The following is a 19,118-nucleotide window of genomic DNA, read 5'->3' as shown; positions in this document are numbered from 1 at the left end:
CGGCGACGTCCCCTACCCCGGAGCGAGGACGAAGCCTGCACCCCGCAGGGAGCACCAGCAGCACCGCAGTTGCGGCTCCGCTGCTCCCAAAAGCCGCGGGCGAGTTGTGCCCCCAGCTCACGGCCACCTTCGCCCGCAGGGCTGTGCCGCCTCCTATCCCCCACTGCCGCCCGTGCTCCTCGGGGCACGGCTCTGCATCCCGCTGCCGTGAGACACCAACTCCAGGAGCAGTTGAGTGTGTGGGACAGGATTTGTGCCATCATTGGTTTTCCTGGAAGGGCAGAGTCCTCTCCTTTGCTCGCCTGACAGCCTGGTGGGTGGGTGCACATATCTGCAAACGTGACGACAGGGAACGGTAACTCCTGGAATTCTTTGGGAATATTTTCTGCAAGCTCCAGGGAGAACGTTCTTGCTGCTTTGGAAATCCACAAGATTTGCTGTAATAGTCCTATTGCTTGCAAGGGAAATAAAGCTGTACAGAAATTCACAATATTTATATGCACAGCTATCTATGTGCAGACAAGATGCTTCATCAAGGAATATGGGCTGAATAATTATACTTTTCATTACTCTGAAAAGCCTGTAATGGAACAGGAGGGTGTGGGGAGAGCCCACAGGTTATCAACCTCTCCTCCCAAGGCCAAATGCCTCTGGTGCTGGCCTTCCTGAGCTCTGCAGCCTGTGAGGGGCATGGGGCAGGGCTGCACAGCCCACTCCTCCAGGCAGTGCCCTGAGCTGCCAGGACCTCTGCTGCACCAGGCAAAGGGCTGTAGAAGCAAATCCAATGCCACTTTGCTTCCCCTTCATCACAAGGGAGCTGCTGCCCTGCTCCTGAGAGGAATGCACCGGCGCCTCCAGCTGCAAGCACTCCCGACTCCCAGTACACGAAGCCCTTGGGACAGATGCAGGTCGCCTGAAACAGGAGCACGGCACGTGTGCCACACAGCAGGACTGCAGCGCCAAGGAAGCGGGTGCTTGTGGCAGTGATTGCCCTCGTCGGGCAGCATCTTCAGAGCCACCACTGCTTCTCCCCTGGCTCGTTGGTTGCCTGGAAATCCATGGTCACCATCCACCTTCTGTTCATCCTCAGACAAAACTTCCAGGCAGGAGAGGAGGACGGATTTAGGAAGCTGGACTCAGAACTGCAATCGGAAAGTGGGGAGGCCACGAGGAGCCTGAAGTTTTGCTATGCCATCTTCTTATTCTCTGCCTTTAACTGAGCTGGTTGGCACAAGAGATGTTTGTCACCCATAGTGCCTGAAGAAGCACATGCTGCTGAGACAATTTTCCACCTGGTCTGAGACTTCAGCAGAGAGGCCCTTGCAGGATGAGCAACTCCTTGGCACCACACAGCCCAGGTCATGCATGCACCAAAACACTCCCTCGAGAACACGATGCCACCCTCAGTTCGACAGCCGTCTCCTTCTCAAGCTCCTGGAGAACCCACACTCACTACAAGTACAGCCTGGTTTTCCCACTAACAAGTTACCAGCACCATCAAACTGCAAAACGATGAAGCAGCTTCCTGCCATTGCTTAATCAAGTTCCTTTGCTTCCTAAGAGTTGCCTACCTAAGAGACCAACCTAACACAAAGTGTCCTGTTTGTAATGCATTTTGTTAACGCACGAGAAAGGTTAAATAAGATAAGAGACCTGGAACTAAACTGAGGGCAGAAGACTTTGCCATTAGATGCAACACCTAAAGCTTCTTCACCCACCAAAGATGACAGAGCACTTCCCTTACTCTGAACTTACTGTTTGACTCTGCGCTGATGTTACCCACCAGCACTGACTTGGGAAAGACAAGAGGGGCCTTTTCCATAGGGAAGGGAACTCACAACAAAGTGAACACAGCTCCTGTGATGCTTTTGTTTAGTGCCTGGCTGGTTACCTACCTCCTTTTCAATTTCTGCAAGAGTTTTGATTGTGATGCCCAAGAGATCAACTGGCTGCATCTGGGGAGAAAAAAGAAACAGAAATTTCAGATTCAGGGATTTTTTTGTTTGGTTTAAAGTCAGCGAATACTCCGTCACCAGAGATGTGGCAGCACCATCTGTAAACACACATCCAAGTCCGTTTCTCAGTCCACCACACAAGTGAAGAAGCAGAAGGCAGGTTGGGGTAACAGCTCTAACACCATTCTCCCTGCGTGGTGACAGCTGACACCTTGGTGTCACCTTGCAGAGGTAGATCTTCAGCCACGTCCCTGTGCAGGTCGGCTGTTGCTGTAACACCCTATGGATCCCATACACAGCTTGTGGGTGTGAGCGGCTCCGGCTGTCAGAGCCCTGACCAAACTGACCATATGGTGGCAATGGTGTCTAAAGGATCCAAGGGGAGGATTAGCACGACCTAATCTCTCTGCATTTGTCCTCGCAGCAGGGACTCCAGCTTTCTGGGAATAACGGCCCATAAACAATACTTTCAAGAAAGCAATGGTTGTGAAAAACCATGTCCGGCTGCACACACAGGTTCTGTCAGCAGGAAGAAGAAAGCACAAAGAGGGAGCACAATGTGAAAAATCAGATACAGCTGACGGTTCAGTGTTTGCCTTAACAGCTTCTTGTATATTGATTTTTAAAGAGATATTGTTTTAGGATGGGATGGATTATGGAACTGGTAATGGGATGCTGAGCCTCTGAGCTCGGGATCACCAACCAGTACTGCCTCAGGGACACTGCAAAGTCACTCTGAATCAGTACTGGGGTTTTCGTGTTGGCTGAGCAAATCTGCTCTGCCCAGGCTGTTGGCAGCACCCTCTGCCGGCAACGCCGCGCCCGGCGCCAAGCAGGCAGGACGCGGTGCCTCCTTGGAGCCGCACTGCTGGCACCACAGGAACGCCGAGCAGGACTCTGCTTGAGAGTGAACTCGCTTAGAAACATGCAGTATGTGAAAATAACCCTGTCTGTTTCACTGCGGCACTTGAGACACTGTCTCAGATAATATCCCGTTGCCAGAGGGCAACAAAAATCCTAAAATCATTTTTCCATCCCCCCACCTGCTCCCTGGAACTCAGCCGAGGTCCAGCTGCTGTGTCATTAGGACAAACCATCTCCCCAAACCGTCCCAGATGGAACTGGAAACAGGAGAGCGCAGCCTCCCCCTAGACTGGATTTCGGGCAGTGCAGCCGTGGTGGCTCTGCTACCCTAGTCAGCTACAGCCACCCACACTTCTACTGCAAAGCCACCAGCACTCACCAGGACCAAGTAGCTCTGGAAGATCTGGCAGATCCTCATTCACAGGCCACTGCCTGGCTCTGCCGGCACAGGGTGCGGAGCTGCAGGAGCCTCGTGGCTGCCTGCCGAGCCGCAGCAGCTGCCAGCACTGCCTGCACCATGGCATTACCACAGCCTTGAACTTCTGGGATGCAAAAGCAAAGCGGTGAAGCTGACTGCGCTCCACCGCCGCCACGGCACGTTAAAGCTAGGACAGCTATACAGTTGCAGTTTTCTTTGCAATCTATGCTAAGAAATTAGGAATGCTTCCAGCACCAGCAAGTGTCATTAGCATTCCTGATGGTGATGGTGATAAACCATTCAGTTTTAGAAGTGATCTGGCAAAAACTATTCCCACCCTACGGATCATCTCAAGCACTGGCTGGATCACCCACATGTACTAGGCCCCACAACGAAAAAGCTCCCAGAAGCAGGTGATTTGTGCTGGTGCTTCGTGATCTACAAAAAGATGAATTTCAGATCCTGGGAAAAAAACGAAGGCAACTCACCCCTTCGGGAGCACAGGCAAACTTCTCCGAAATCATAAAAGGCACTCCATCCATTGCTGAAAGGGACAAAACGAGCAGACACGTCACATTTCCAGCTGACTTCTGACATGCAACTTCACACATTCCCAGTGACAGATCAAGTACTCATGGCACTGACACATGACTGATAGCTCACAGAAGTAACTACCAGCCTTTTCCTCCCTCGAACCTGCCAGTGGTTTCTCTCTGCTGGAGACACAGCTGTGTCAGTCCAAACCAAACCCAGAACTCAATGAACCCTCCCTGCTCTACCCATATACAACTTCGTGGTCTCAATTGTGAGTGTTCCAGTTTGGTTCAGCTGCCAACACAGGAGAATATTTGAAACTGAAAACAAATACAAAGAGTGTAAGAGGACTGGCATCTGTGTACCAAGGCCAGACAGAGCCATCTGAATGAAGCTGGTGGTACCTGAGCAGGACACAGAGCACACTTGGTTCAAGAGCTGCCCGTCCCTGATGCGGTGCCTGGGCAGGAGGGGACAAACACTGGGGACTGAGCTCCCTCCCTGCCCTGGGTGCTGCCAGCGTGAACTGAACATCAAACCACGTCTGGAAGACGGAAACCAGCAGAGTAGAAAGACAGACACAAGGACAAGATGGCACACGGCAGAGCCTCGTGTAACTGGGCCAAGCTCTCCCTGTAGCACAACCTTAACCACATCAAGAGGGTTGTTTGCCTTCATATTGTATTGTGTGTTCTTCTTAGATAATGTGGTGATGTTCAGTATTTCTGACTTGCCATCACTATTTCAGAAACAGCCCAGAAAGCCTCCCACAAGGTGTATTGGTACAAGCGAGACACTTATTTTTAAAACACGTAACTTGGCAATTTCCACATAAGACTGCAACAGGCACATATCCAAGGTGAACGCAGCCCCACATACACTCGCTTTATTTCAGTTACACCTTTAATACTTCAAGTCTTAAAATTTCAGCTCTGAAAGAAATAAAATTTTCAAACTAGATCTAATTTAAGCCCTGAAATGCCCTCAAGTAATCCTAGAACATGGTTTTCCTTCACAAAGCATCTACACCCACAAACCCAGTATTTCTCTACTTGCTGTATTTAACTTCCACTAGCAGCTGTGAGTTACCACGTTAGCGATTTAACAAGGGTTATTTAGGAATACTTAGCATTTTACGTTTGCTTCGTGTATTATTGACCTAAAAAAACCCCTCCACCGAAGTTATTTCATAATCAAAGGTGCTATGTGGCAGCCCCAGTGCTACATGAAACAAAAGGAAACAGATGAAAAGCAACATCACCAAATCCAGGAAGTTTTGAACCTAAAAGACATTTGTTATCCTGACAGAAACCTGCTTTGATCAGTCACACGCCGTCTTTTGTAAAGCAATTTAAAGAATAAGCCATGATGAGCGTGCACGTTCCCCAGCAGCCCCTGATGGCCTGCCTCCATCCGTTCTTCGGTCCTCATGCGCTCCAGCCCTCCCGGAGCTCAAAACTGCAGAGCGAAGCAGCAGATGAAAGCAGGGTGTGCCAAAGGCTCAGCAGCGCAATTAGCACTCTCCTAAACAAACGAGCTTCAACAGAGCTGTAATTAAGCAGGCCTGTAATTAAGTATATGCCCTTTATCATAACGATCATGCTTAAAAATGGCATGATGCATGGAAGTGTGTTATTAATGCTGCACTCCCCAAGCGCAGGAGTGCGCAGAGGAGCCAGTGTCAGGCCCGTCACCAGGCTGCTGCGAAAATACTTTGCAGGGAGAAATCAGAAAACAACACACTCATTCAACAGCTCTTTTCACAGCCAGGCACTGGGAGTCACGAGCAATTAAATACCCACCAATTCTGGAGACTTTACACAAGCAAAGCACCAGGCTGCCCTGGCCGCCCGCGCTGGAAGGGCAGCAGCCTTCGCCCTTTCACTGGGCACCAGCCTGCAGGCAGGAGCTGTTTGAGCACGAAGAGGCTGCAGGCAGATGGTGGGGACCCACCTGAGACACATGGGGAGCAGCCGCTCGTTCCTCGCCTCTGCTTCCAGGCTGAAGATGGCCCCAGCTGAAGTTAACACTTCTGAGTCTGCATCTCTCACCTCACCCCTGGAAGTGCTGCCAGACGTCCCGCAGCACCGGCCACAGGAAGAGAAACTCAATGCTACTGCCTCCTAGGAAGGGCTTTCTCTCACTGAAAGACTTTAAGAGCGAGGCACACCAATTACTTTTAGGAGTGTAAATCCAGTGCCGTGGTGGAGCTGCACGTGTGCAAGCACAAGCACGGAGCTCGTGTGGTCTAAGCCCTTAAAAACACTGTCTCACTGCACACCAGCTCTCCGAGACCTCGTGGAAGAGGGAGGGCAGTAACCACAGGGAGCGATCTCCAGGGCTGAGCATCCCCAGCAACAAGCACGGAAGAGCCGCCAGGGTGCCCAGCACCGGGCTCTGGGCACAGGTGCCACTGCTCCTGCCTTGCTCTGCCAGGCACCACGGCACTGCCACTTGCAGCAGCCACTTAATTTCATAATAAAATTAAATGAAACCAGAACTGTAGGAGGCTTTTAATTCCATGTTCCCTGTTCTGATGTTGTGCTGTAAATAAACATTAGCAGCAGCCTCAGATTCCTCCCTTTTCTCTTTTTTGCCTATTTCCCCTGCCGCTTTGGAAGGATTCCTGGCAGTCCCTGCTGAGCAGATCACCGGGCTGAGCTTCTGCCCGGTGTTACCATGTTCATCGGCAGTGCCAGAGCTTACCAGCCAGGCTCTTGCCCGGCACTGCTGCTCTTGCTTTAGTCCAGCCAAGAGTAATTAGATGCTCCTTGACATCAATTTGTACTATGTTTGAGATGAGCAGACAGCAACATAGAGAGATGTAAAGAGCAGGTGCTGGCGAATGGAAACGTACAGCTCTCTTTCCAAAGGAGACCTGTACTGACTCAGAACAAAAGAGGTGGGCGACGTCCCATTTATACATCAATCCCAGCCAAGGAGGCTGGATCCCAAAAGGGCACCAGAGCCACGCTCAGTCAGTGCAGGTCCACCACAACGCTCCACTGACTTCTAACCAGCAGCTTTGGCTTCATTAAGATTTACAAAAAGTTACCCTCAGCTCTCAAAGGGCAGGCCACAAAGCTGTGCGCTATAAATACAACGGGTTAGCTCGCTCAGAAATTCTCCCTTTAATCTAAAAAGGACTGTCACCCTCCTCTAAGCACACGATAGACGCTGCCTTCTGTGCTGCAGACTCCAACTGAATTTCAGTTGTCAAATTAGTAATTCATCTTCCTTGAATAACTATATTTTTAGCAAAGCTACCAGATTTAAATAATCAGACCTGCCAATGCTCCCCTAATTTAGACATGCTGATGAACTTTCAGAGCAGCATCAGCTAACATAATGAGTTTCTGGATGACAAAAGAACTTCAGACCACAGTTCTCTACACTATCCAGCATAATAAGCACTTGTTCTTTTCTACAATGCGCACATAAAAGAGGAATCTAAATAATAATTGCTGTAATTATCTTTAAAAATATGTGGTGATTAATGGTGATTATGAAAATCTGTATAATTGTTCATTGAAATCTCCAATGATCAGATGCTTTCTTGAAGCAGCCATTAACGAAGAACTTGGGAATATAAAAAGCATCAAAACTCCAGCCAAGCTCCTGGCTGCTGGAAGCACGTGAGGACACGGTCGCACACACGCCCGGCTCGGCCTTCCCCCCCTCCCATGGACTCTGCACGAGGTTCCAAGATTTCTGTGATACAACGCACATGTCATTGCGGTTCAAAGCACGAAGTTCAACCTGTTATTTATGCAAATAATTAATTACTCTTGTATCCAACGAGTAGTTTGTCATGACACATTAATGACTTGATAGACTTCTATGAACTAGTGAACACAGGACAGCGGAGCGCTTTTATCGTCATTTAATTTAAAAACGATCCTGTGTGAAATTATCCAGTCGTGAGTGATGGAAGCATAAAGAACAGACTCAGCAAAGCTTCTTTTGGATCATTGCTTTATTAATGGTAACGTCAGGGAAATGAAAAATGCTAACATTGTCATATTTAGCTCCTGGGTACAGATGAATAGCTGCCTCGGAGCTCGGCAGGCTCCGTTTGCACACTGCAGTGAGCGCTAATTCCTCACACCACTGTTGTGGGGATGCACAGCCACGGAAGGGTTTATACACCTCAACTCCCGAGGAAATAACAGCTGTTTCTGCATTTGCATTCTCACCATAAGCTTTTAAAGCTTTAGATTTCTTTATTGCTATTATTGCATGGCCTTTTACACTTGAATTTTCAGCTGGTGATATTAGAAATATTTAAATAAGTAAATCCCTTGCAAAACACTTTCCTGCATGACTTTGAAAATTAAGCATTGCTAATCCAAACCAACAAAAAAACCCTGAGTGCTAAACATTCTTGCTAAACACAAGCCTTCAGATTTTCCCAACCTGAACCGCTAACAGAGTGTTTATGTTTTACCAAGACTAATTTCTCATAAACCAGCCTACAGCAGTGCCATAAAACCAGCAATGCTCACCTGTTTACAGAAAACTTAATTTTCAGCTAAACGACAACCAGAGGAAATAATGTCTCCACGCTTCCATCAGGAGCTTGGAAGTGGGTGAGATCACGCAGTCTGGCATAGAGCGTGGGCACAGCAGCACTGGGAGCAGGCAGCCGGGGTTAGACCGCAGGGAGATGCACGGCCCTGTCCACCAGAATAGCTGCAGCGGGGCAGCTATGCAGCTGTACCCAGGAGCTAAATATGACACCGAGGGTGCCCATCACAGGAGCCGCTGCCCCAGCACACAGCCCAGCCTGGTGCAGGCACAGGGGCCCTTCCAACACCACTTCCACATGAGCGAGAACGCGCAGCCCCCGTGCAGCCCTGTCCTGGCCCCGAGGCCAAGGCGGGCAGGAGACAGCTCTGGCCATCAGAAGCGGTGCCTCGCGAGGGGCAAGGCTGTGCATCAGCCATGGAGTCACCCCAGAGCTGTCAGAGACGGCGGATATACACCCTCTGCAGCAAGGTTGATGGCTTGATGACTTTCCAAGGAACGGGACGGGGACTTGTCAAGCCCTTTCAGGCTGCTGGATCTGACACGGTGTGGACATTCAGGACTAAGGTTGCTGCCTGTGTCTCCTGCCTTGCTGTGGGCAGCTGGTGAGATGGTGTCATGCTGGACCAGCTCAGGCACTGTGTGCAGAGGAGCTCTGGGGCACCCCAGGCAGGGACCAGGACATCTCCTCCTCCATGCTCCCTCCCACCACACACACAGCCCTGGCTCCCGTTTGCACCTCTCTGCTTCACACCCAGTGCCCCAGTGTGAGCCCTGCGCACCTGAGCCTTGCAGCCGCTTGTGCAGGACTGCACAGGACACCTGCACAAACCTGGGCACATTACACGACCATGGAGAAATGTTCCACAGCAGCCTGCAGTGCATCAAGGAGATGTGAGCTTTTCCAAACAAACCACGCTCTCGGTAATGTACAGCTAAGCCTCCTACTTCTGTATTTCTGTACACAGTGATCTGAACAGCAGCCTGAATAATAAACATGTGTGTGTGCTCTGCGCTACCGTGCACCGAGCCCCAGATGGGACACCACCGTTCTACAGCTCCAAAGCACTAGCAATACCAAAACCTCAGGGGGAAAACAAAAGCAAACTCTCCCGCGAGCTCCTGCCAAGCCAGTTGCAATCAGGAATGTTGCGACCGCTCAGCAGTAGCTCCCCAGCTGTGGACACCACCCCCAGAACGCACACCAAGTACCAAATATTAAGACATTGAGCCCATTTCCCTGGCTCCTCACCAGTCCCTTTCCAGCCTGCCCAGGACCTCTGAGGTGAGGGGTGGGAACGCAGGGCTGCCCCAGCGCAGCCACCATTCCGCGACAGCCGCAGCCGCCAGCGGCTCCAGGACATATTGCAGGTTGTGCTGCTGCGTGGGCTCGCCATCTGTGCTGTTCCTGCAGAGGCTGCCGCTGCCGGCTGTGCTGAGGGGACTGGTGGGCTGCCTGCCCTGTGCAGCCCCTCGTTAGTTGAATGCGCTGATGAGAGGAGACCAGTACAGCCAGGATGGTCCCATGCTCCGCTCCACGAGCAGCATCGCAGTGTGGGCTCTGCCTGGCTCCAGAGGTGCCCACGTGCAGGGCTGTGGGTCGTTCAGAATTGGCACGATGCCCCCGAAGCACTGAGCCCAGCTTGGGGGCAGCTGTGCCACCGCCCCGGGGAGCAGCACCTCGCAGCAGCGCTCTGCCATGGGGCAGCGAGGGAGCGTGAGCGTTGCCCAGCTGGGAAGACTCCAGCAACATCGAACCACGCTTGGGATAGGAGAGCAGGGGCCTCCTGGGCTGTGGAAGGAAACCTCCACAATGGGAAAGGTTTACAGCTTTCCTGTTCATCTTGAAATGACTGATTAAAAAAACAGCCCTGGACTAAATTTTCATTTTTGCTAATTTGATTGTCAGCCTTGATTTTCTCTGTTTCCTGCACAGCTCATGACACTGCACAATTAGTTCTTTACTGCTAGATCAAGCCACAAAAACACTTGAGAAAATACTCCTGGTTTTGATTATTCTTTTTTAACTAAAGTGAAGGTTAAGTGCTGTGTGGCGGTGGCTGAGTGGTACCTCAGCACTGCGGCCACATCAGCACCAGGGAACATGGAGAGACTTCAAACAAGCTCCTCAAATTGCAAGTGTTTAGGAGCTCTTGATTTTATTATTTTTTAATAAAACGTCTCCTTTGAAGTCTCTGCACCACACTAAACTTCAAAGATCACACCTAAGCATGTGCTACTTCCAAGCAACAACCCTTAATTAATTAGCCCAGAGCAGAGACAAACCAGGACCCTCGCGTGGGGCTGTGGCAGGGCCAGGCAGGGCTCGCTTGTGGACAGGGCGGTGAAGCGCAGGCTCTCGCTCCTCTGGCCTCCACGCATGGGCCGTCGCGCTGAAGAGAAACACAGACACTTTCCAATTACTTTCAGCTCTAGCTGTAATGACAGACAGACTCCTTGGAAGTCATTAAACGTGTAATGTCTGTCTGCAGCAGGGAGGCGGGGAGGCACAGGCGGGCAAGGCTTGGGCTGGAGCAAGCAGTTGCAAAAAGCATCGCGGGAAGCACCCACAATAGCAGCAGTGTTCCCTGGCCGGTAGCCATAAATTTCTCCCTCTTGATGAGAGAAACATCCTGTTGGGTAACGGCTGCTTCCTTCTAGCACTGGGATTTTCTGTACTTGAGCTATTTCGGTTCTGCAGGGCAGAAGCCGGGTATGTTAAAGGAACACACTGTGCTTACTGAACCCCTCCAGGGACAGTAACTCCAGCACTGCCCTGGACAGCCTCTTCCAATGCTTCATCACCCTTTCAGTAAAGAAATTTTTCCCAATATCCAATCCAAACCTGCTTTGATGCAACTTGAGGCCATTTGCTCTCATCCTATCACTTATCATTGGGAGAAGAGACCAAAGAAGATGGATCAGCCATACTGAAAGCAACATACTTTCCATACCACAGGCACCCCAAGCGTGAATGGGAAGCAGAAAACCATCACAACCATGGCTACAATGGACATGGGACTCCTATCTTCTGCCCAGGAGCTCACTGGTACACAGAACACATGCTCCTACCATCCAGGGATATGATGCTTATCCAGTCAGCAGAGCCTTGACAAGGACCTAAAGCTGAGGTTGCTCAGTCGCAGGATTTACCTACGGGGGAGTGGGGAGCCGAAATGGCAGAGGAGGTTTCCTCGTCCTCCCAACCACCAGACCACAGAATCAAAAGCTCTTATACAGGAGGAGATCCACTGTGCCACTGCAGAGCAACTCAGGATCCAAATCTCCTAACGCAATTTAATTTTTAAGTGCTCATAGTCATTAGTGGAGCCACATATTTCCATCAGGTAAATTTCATTTGCATATGCAAATTATATCTAAATACACCGCACCATTAATATGATCACTAATTACATAATAATAGTCACCAATCTCCACACAGATCAAACTTAGAGTTTTGTAGCTATTAAGGAAATTGTGCTTTGTAATTAAGATAATCCTCATTTCCAGATGCTAATTAACTATATAATAATTAGCTTCTTTTGCTAATGCAAATTAAGTATTTTCATCCTTATTGGTAAGAGTTGCTTATCACTTAAAAAAAGACAACCTAGAAATAATCCCTCCTCCCCCTCAAAGGTGAAGGGGTAGCTCCATTTTTATCAGTCTCATTTGCGAATGCAAATTAGCCCTGATTAATCAAGTCACAGATAAACGCGCCCATCTCCTCGCACAAATGGCTGCCTGGAGCCTCCCTCCTGCCCGGGGAGGACAAGGACCACGGGAACACTCGACCGTGCACAGCTCCTCTCCCGCTGGTGCCGAGGGGCTCGGAGCACAGGGAGCAGCAGCTGTGGGACACGGAGCTGCCCAGCCCGGAGAGGGCTCCGAGCCGGCACCGCGATGGCCCGTGGCCCGTGCTGCGGCGCTGCCTGAGCTGCCGGGGTGTGGTGGCGAGCGCAAGGCTGGCTGGCACCGATGGAAATCAACTCTGCAAGGAGCCACACCAACAACCAGCCCAGGGAGTGCCCCAGAACCGGTGCCCAGTGCCACGGTGGCACACGGACCACCCCCCGGCGCTGCCTGAGCTGCCGAGGTGTGGCACCGGGTGTGAGGCTGGCACTGATGGAAGCCAACCCGGCAAGGAGCCGTGCCGACAACCAGCCCGGCCGCCTTGGCAGGCCTCAGCCTCGGCTGCCGCGCATCCATCATCGCCTAAACCAATCCGCCCGCGCCGCACCACCATTTGTCATTAATTATGCTAATCAGCAAACCATTACTCTCCGATGACACCACAGCACTTATTAGCTAGTTACAGCTTTTCAAAAGCATGGCTGATTGTGTATGCGAGCGCCGCGCATACATTAGCCTACAGGGAAGAAATGTCCAATTATGAAAAGAAGAAATTTGCTATTATCTCCTTCTAACAAACCAATTTAGTAATTATAAAAGTCTCTGAACTCAGAAGGATTTTTTAAGAAGAGCTGAGTGATGAAACCGGAGAATTTTGTTTGCAATAACTTTCTGAGTTGGAACTGAAGTGACAAGAGAGGAATGAACAGCTTTTATAATATAACCGTAACTACAATTCTTGCATCTTAACTTCAGTTGATCAGAAAGCGAATTTTTCTAACAGCATGGCTGTGTTTGGCTCTTGCCCTGTGTTATCTGACTTACCTGTTTTAGCAGATGCATAACCAAACCTGCCGAACACGTTACAGACGCTCACGCAGGCCCAAGCTGTTCTCAAGGTGCCATTTGGACCATGTGCACAGTTCAATGAGTTCTGCCCCTCTAAGCCGCTGCGCACCCAGGGCACAAGGCACAACGAGCCAAAACGTCCCGGCCAAGCCCAAGTACCACGAGCCCAAGAAGCATCTGAGGAGCGTGCAGTGGCAGAACAGGGACACAGCCCAGCGCTCGTGGAGCTGAGCAACTAGAGAGGGTGCCTGAAAACTCGGATGAACAACAGCCTTGTTGGAGCATCCAATTCATTTACAGTCCTTAAGATATTGTGCTCACTGCGAGAGCAACACCACTGGCTTTAGAAGCTTAATATGTGTTAAGAGCTCATTAATATCATCAGAGTAAATGGGCCTATTAAAACATCTTTAAGCAATATCTGAACATAAATCTCCCTAAACTATATTTAATGACTGTACTTAAGATACATTATATGCAAGCCTTAATGAGACATTAGATAGCATTTTGAAGATTAAAATTAGAGAATCCGTATAAAGTCTGTCCACTTAATGTAGCCTTAAGCTACACTGATGAAAAGCATTACTACCAAATTATTACTTCATTAGAACAAATATTTTCTAATCATTTCTGATTTATACCATTAGTGGTCTCCATACATGTTATTCATATATATATGAGTACACACAAAACAATTTTCAAGTTCCACAGGAGACAGCAGAAATTTTGAGCCTTCTAATGGCCGAGTTAATTACCTGTCTTTTTCTGTCAAGTTAAAAATAAGCACTCTCTGTAGAAGTCCATTTACTGCACCCCCACCTCTCTAATTTAGCCAGAGACTTTAATACCATTTAACCACAAGGTCATTTCTTGAACACGTGCTGGTTTCCTTGGCCCAGATCAGTCAGATGTCGGGATTCAGTCCCTGACTCTCTCTTCAGCCCCTCCACAACGTCCAAGGATGGTGGCGCAGACCCCAGGACGAAGCCCAGCACGAGGGATGAGTGGAATCCTCGCTCTGCCTTGCCGCGCGCTGCTTGTTGGGAAGATGAGGGAGGGAAACGGAGCCAGCTCACACCAGCCCGCATCATGGCACGAGGGATGGGACACAACACCAGAATTAACCAGGGCCCAGGGTTACTCCAGACAAACCCGCGTCAGCGCCTGAACGGGATCGGGACACGACCCAGCATGGTTGGGACAGTGAGGCAGCGGGACGCCTCCTCAACACTGAGTCACCGCCAAAACAAATCGCAATCACCTTATTAGCAAGAGGGCTTTATGTGTGGTTTATTTTGTATAAACAGCTTTTCGTTAGATAAACGAAGCCCAACATCCTTTATAAACGTTTTCAATTATGAAATTATGCCACTGAGATATCCGGGTGACGATAATCAGGGAAAACACCAGTGACACCTCCTGACAGGAGTCAGAGTGTGCTGCCTGGATGGCTGCTCCTCCCCGTAAATAGAGCCGAGCCACACCGCTCATTATCAAAAATCCTCCTTTATTAGATGGAATCTGTCGCAACAAGACTATTTTCATCTGCTCTGCCCAAGTCTTCTATCCAAAAGAGAGAACATCTCATTGTAACAATTTTGCATTTTTAACTGTGCAAATTAAGCATTCTTCATAAATAACAGCCTGGTTTTCTGCACTAGAACTCCTTTTTATTAGCAGCACAGTAACGAACAATGAGTGATGTGTTCTATTATTCTTTGTCAAATCACAAAAAGCTACATTAGAATAACTCTGCTGGTCAATGTAATATAGTAGATTAAATTCAACTTCTGTGCAAAAAAACACTGTAAAACAGCGTGATAAGAAGGCTATAAAAAATTTAATTTTACTCCAAACTCCATCAGAAAAAAAAAAATGGTGTGAAAAGTAATTTTGCATAATCAGTACACGCCATCTGGAACAATTAACCGATTTCTATAGAACTATGAGGATCAGTCATATCTGCTTATTAAAGATCAGAAATTATACAAGTAATAAATCCTTGAAAAAACTAAGCGTACTCCCGCCTGTCAACGCTATTTTAACTTCAAATACTGAAGAACGCCTGATAAGGCTGAAAAGAAGAGATTAATATATGCAAATTACATCCAGCATTTAAAATCCCCAACAACTGTCTCCGGTTTTCTGTCCCTTATTGCTGCCTTTATGTTTTATTCATACACCAACTCACCTGTCACTTCATAAGCTATAATATTATGGGGGTATTATTAAACAGCATAAAGCCGTGCTTTAATTGGAAAGCTTCATTGCATTTTCCAATTATTTGGAGTAAATTAAAAGCAGATGCACATAGTTTAATAAGGAGTCTAATATCAGTTCCGGGAAATCAAAATTCATTGTCATTACTGTGCCGTGATAGTTTTGCAAACTGTACTCAATTTCAGAGGTTTTGAAAAGGAAATCTGTCTATGCAATCTGCTAATTGTCGTTCGGTTAATAACTGTTTAAATATCCAAACCACAGAGCAGCTTCCTATTTAAAAAAAAATTAAACTATAGCAGTCGGAAAAGCAAAACAAATAGAGCGCAGCCCGCCCCAAAGGTTGTGCTCCTCCAGCAGCCGGCACAGCACCCGCCAGCTCGTCCTCCTCCACGCTCCCAGACCAACGGCTGCTGCACGTGTGGAGCAGGGGCTGAGCAGCATTCCTGCTCGCAGGGCTCCGCGGCATCGATGGGGTCACCCCAGCGTCACCCTCCCCGAGGACACAGCCCTGCTCCAGCCGCGCTGCTTTCGGATGTTCCCGGCACGCTGCGCCAGCTCAGAACTGCTGGTGCAAACGCCTTCGCCACTGGGACGGGAGCGTCCCTGCCATACACCTGCTCATACATAATTCACAGCACCGGGGCAGCAGCCACATAATCCTCTCAGCAGAGATCAACAAGCAGCTTCCTTGGAAGTTGACGTGTGATCTGAGAGAAATGGGTGAAGTCTGTACGCCTGGTATGCTACAGCAGGAGAAGGCATGACTTCCCGTGCCGGCCTGCGGCTCCGTGGGGCAGCCGGGATGCTGCAGGAGAGCAGCACCGCAGCCGGAGCTGTCACGCTCTTGTACGAGCACGTCCAAGTGAGATGATGGAGATGAAGAACGCCACTTCGGACGACAGCAGGTTAATCAGAAAATCACACGTCTGACAAATGATGGAGGCAGCAGAGCTTGGGGCTTCATCTCTCACCACTTGGGCCAAGCCCGCCTAGCGCAGTACGGTAACGCAGCGTGGAACGCGGCAGAAGTGAGCGGCAGAGAATCCCTGTACCGTGGAGGAGCTAATTCAATAAGAAATACACTTTCCTGAATCTCATTAAATACAGTATTAAGTAACACCTACATTTCCCCTTCTGAAATACGCAGCTGCAGCATTTTAGATGAGACTTCAGTCTCCCTGAACTGCTGGATATTAATAGAGCCTTTTATTTGGAAGATTATCCAGGTCTCTTAGTCCAAAGACTGGAAATTGCAATAGGGCGAAGAACAAGCTGACTTTAATCTCACTCTCAGTAAAGAGGTTTCAACACAGAATAAAGCTTGTGTCACAACTTGTCTGGGTTTTGGACTATCCTGATTAAAATTCAGTGTCACAAAAAATAAATCGAGTTCCGCTTCTATTCTTGAGAAGCACAGAGAACGTGCACATGGGCATGCGGAACAACAGGAAAATATAGCAAAGGGCCTCCCCCTTAGCAAGTGGAGCGTACTGAAAAGCAAGAACATAGGAGGGTATCACAAAACCACCAGAAACTGTGCTGGAAGATGAAGATAAAACCAATTCTTGTGCAGTGATCCAAAAAATAGCATCTCTCTTTTTTTCAAAATTACCTGTTTTAATAAAGCAGACACACTGTGCCAAGCGAACCATTTAATTATCTGCAAAAATGAAGCAGCAAAACAATAGTTTGCAAAAATAAATGACTAACCTCTGATTAAAACGTCTGTCCTCATTACATACAGATAAAAGATACACCACCTTTTAAAGAAACGTACAGAGAGGAGAAGCAAGCGGCAGCCGTGGTGCAGATACCCTGACATTTTGCCACATGAAGGATGCCGACAGGCGGGCACTGAAATGTAAAGAAATCTTTAATTTTTCTTCCAATCTAGAAAGACCTCTGAAAGAGATTTCTTTTGTAATTTGATAAAAAAGAGGATCTGTGCAATGAGGCATTCCTGAGGCATTCCTGAGGCAATGGCCAAGCCATGGAAACACAAGCCTGCAGCACCCAACGCCGCCGGGCTCAGCCACCACCCCAGCCACGTACTGGTGTTCCAGGGCAAAACTCACAGCCACACCGAATAAACCAATGGAGCTCCAGAACAGAGGGAGGAATCTGGAATCAAACTGCTGCCATAAGAGCAGCGTGTGACATAAATGCTCCAAACAAAGCTGCCCAGACAAATTACAATGACCCCTGACAAGCTCTGCACTATCCCACACAGAAAATCCACTCAGTTTCCTTTGCAGGAATCCTCTGGCTTTGATGTTTTTTCAGATCATTAACATTCATTTCCACTCTCCTTGCTGCCTCCAGAGATCTGGATTACAAACCAGCGTGGGATGAACACAGCTCTGAGGGTGTTTCCACAGGAGCCCCCTCGTCCCACACGGTGCTGCGGATGGCCCCCCACTTGCCCTCCCCTCGCTGCCCAGCTGGGCTCCGGGCTGACTCCCTGCGTCACCTCCACAGCAGAGACCTGGTTCCAGGGCACTCCAGCCGCTCCAACTGACCTCCTGCTGGGGAAGTTCATCTGGGCAATGGAGATCGAACCCAGACTAGAACCTCCACTTGCCAATGTTTCTCTCTGCACCTGTGGCCCAACCACCCTGCTTCACACCAGCAAACACGTCGCCCACACGCCCGCCCTGAGTCATGGCACCACCACTAACCCACCCGGTCAGACCACAGCGTTTGTTCTGGCCTTCCTACACAGTGTCTCAAGAGGAAAATAAACTGTTAAATAAAATAAAGAAACAGTTACACATAAATTGTAATAATAAACAACCATTCTATGATTTAAGTAAATATTTCCCTCTAAGTTAAATGTTAAGGTAGTAAATATTGGCACACAATTCCAAACTAAACAAATCAGAGATGGGAGAAAGTGCCACCTGTCAGAGCTGCCCACAAAAGCCTCCTTCTTTGTAGTGAGCTGTCAAACGTGCACCGGCCAACACTGGCAGCCGGCTGCGTCTCCCTTCCTTGGCACTCAGTCGAGTTTTTCTGGGAAAAGTACTTTGCACAGGGAACTGTGTTGATAACGTGGTTAAAGACAATCACAAAACAGTTCTTTTATGATGAGAACTACATGCAAAGCCATCACTGGATCAAAGAACTGCTCTGAAAACCTGCTGCTCCTATGCAAACAAATGGTAAACATCGCAGCATTTTCAGCAGGATCTGACACCAAACTGAGCACTCCTGAAGTGGTACGGGATTCTGAAGCACAGTGTAAACACAACTCGGTTAACTTTCATACAGTACAGTAACGGGCACTTCTGAGTCCTGCTCTGTTTCTATGGATGGACAACCAGCAAGCAGGTACCACTGAACGTCCGGTATTCAAACTGCATCAGCCTCAATGGCACAACTGACAAACGTCTATCTGCGATGACAGGTGACCACAGGGAAAATTCAGGGCAAAAAAGAAGCCTGCTCAGCAGTGAGCAGGGTCACACAAGCAATGGCAACACTGGCTTTACCCACCAGACTATAGCAGCAGTTCCACGCTGTAGGAACCACATGGCTTGGACTAGCTCATGAGTTCCCAAAACCCACACCTGAGAGCATAAAAAATCTCATCTTGCAAACTCAGTCACTCTAACGCAACATCCTGCCGCATGCTCTGCACGTCGTGCTAAGCCTTCTTCCCATCCCTAATCCTTTTCCTGAGATGAGTCAGTTGAGTACATCTCAAACTGGCAGGCTGAGGTGATGCTGAAAGCAGAATCAGCTGCTGGTGCCGGTGCAGGGCGGCTCCGGCAGCCTCGACGGTGCAGCGCCGTACCCCGCGGAGGAGGTCATGCATGACTCGCTACGCTGCTGGCCTCGTCGCTGGGCAAGAGACAGCTTTTGCCCACAGTCAAGAGTTTGAAGGGGGCTTTCGG

The 19,118-nt window shown here is 49.1% G+C and overlaps 1 protein-coding gene across 3 annotated transcripts in view; it reads right to left on the bottom strand.

Moving 5' to 3' along the window:
• Nucleotides 1-19,118, bottom strand: part of MVB12B (multivesicular body subunit 12B) — a 237,385-nt gene that overhangs the window by 7,319 nt on the left and 210,948 nt on the right. For all 3 annotated transcript variants that reach the window (XM_069873484.1, XM_069873486.1, XM_069873487.1), the window contains exons 9-10: nucleotides 3,726-3,781; nucleotides 1,896-1,955 (exon numbers count right to left, since the gene is read on the bottom strand). In XM_069873484.1, the coding sequence (XP_069729585.1) occupies nucleotides 1,896-1,955; nucleotides 3,726-3,781 (116 nt within the window). The remainder of the gene's footprint in view (nucleotides 1-1,895; nucleotides 1,956-3,725; nucleotides 3,782-19,118) is intronic.

The sequence above is a fragment of the Phaenicophaeus curvirostris genome, chromosome 20 (assembly GCF_032191515.1).
Source record: "Phaenicophaeus curvirostris isolate KB17595 chromosome 20, BPBGC_Pcur_1.0, whole genome shotgun sequence".
NCBI classification, from domain to species: domain Eukaryota; kingdom Metazoa; phylum Chordata; class Aves; order Cuculiformes; family Cuculidae; genus Phaenicophaeus; species Phaenicophaeus curvirostris.
This window is presented reverse-complemented; position numbering and strand designations above follow the sequence as displayed.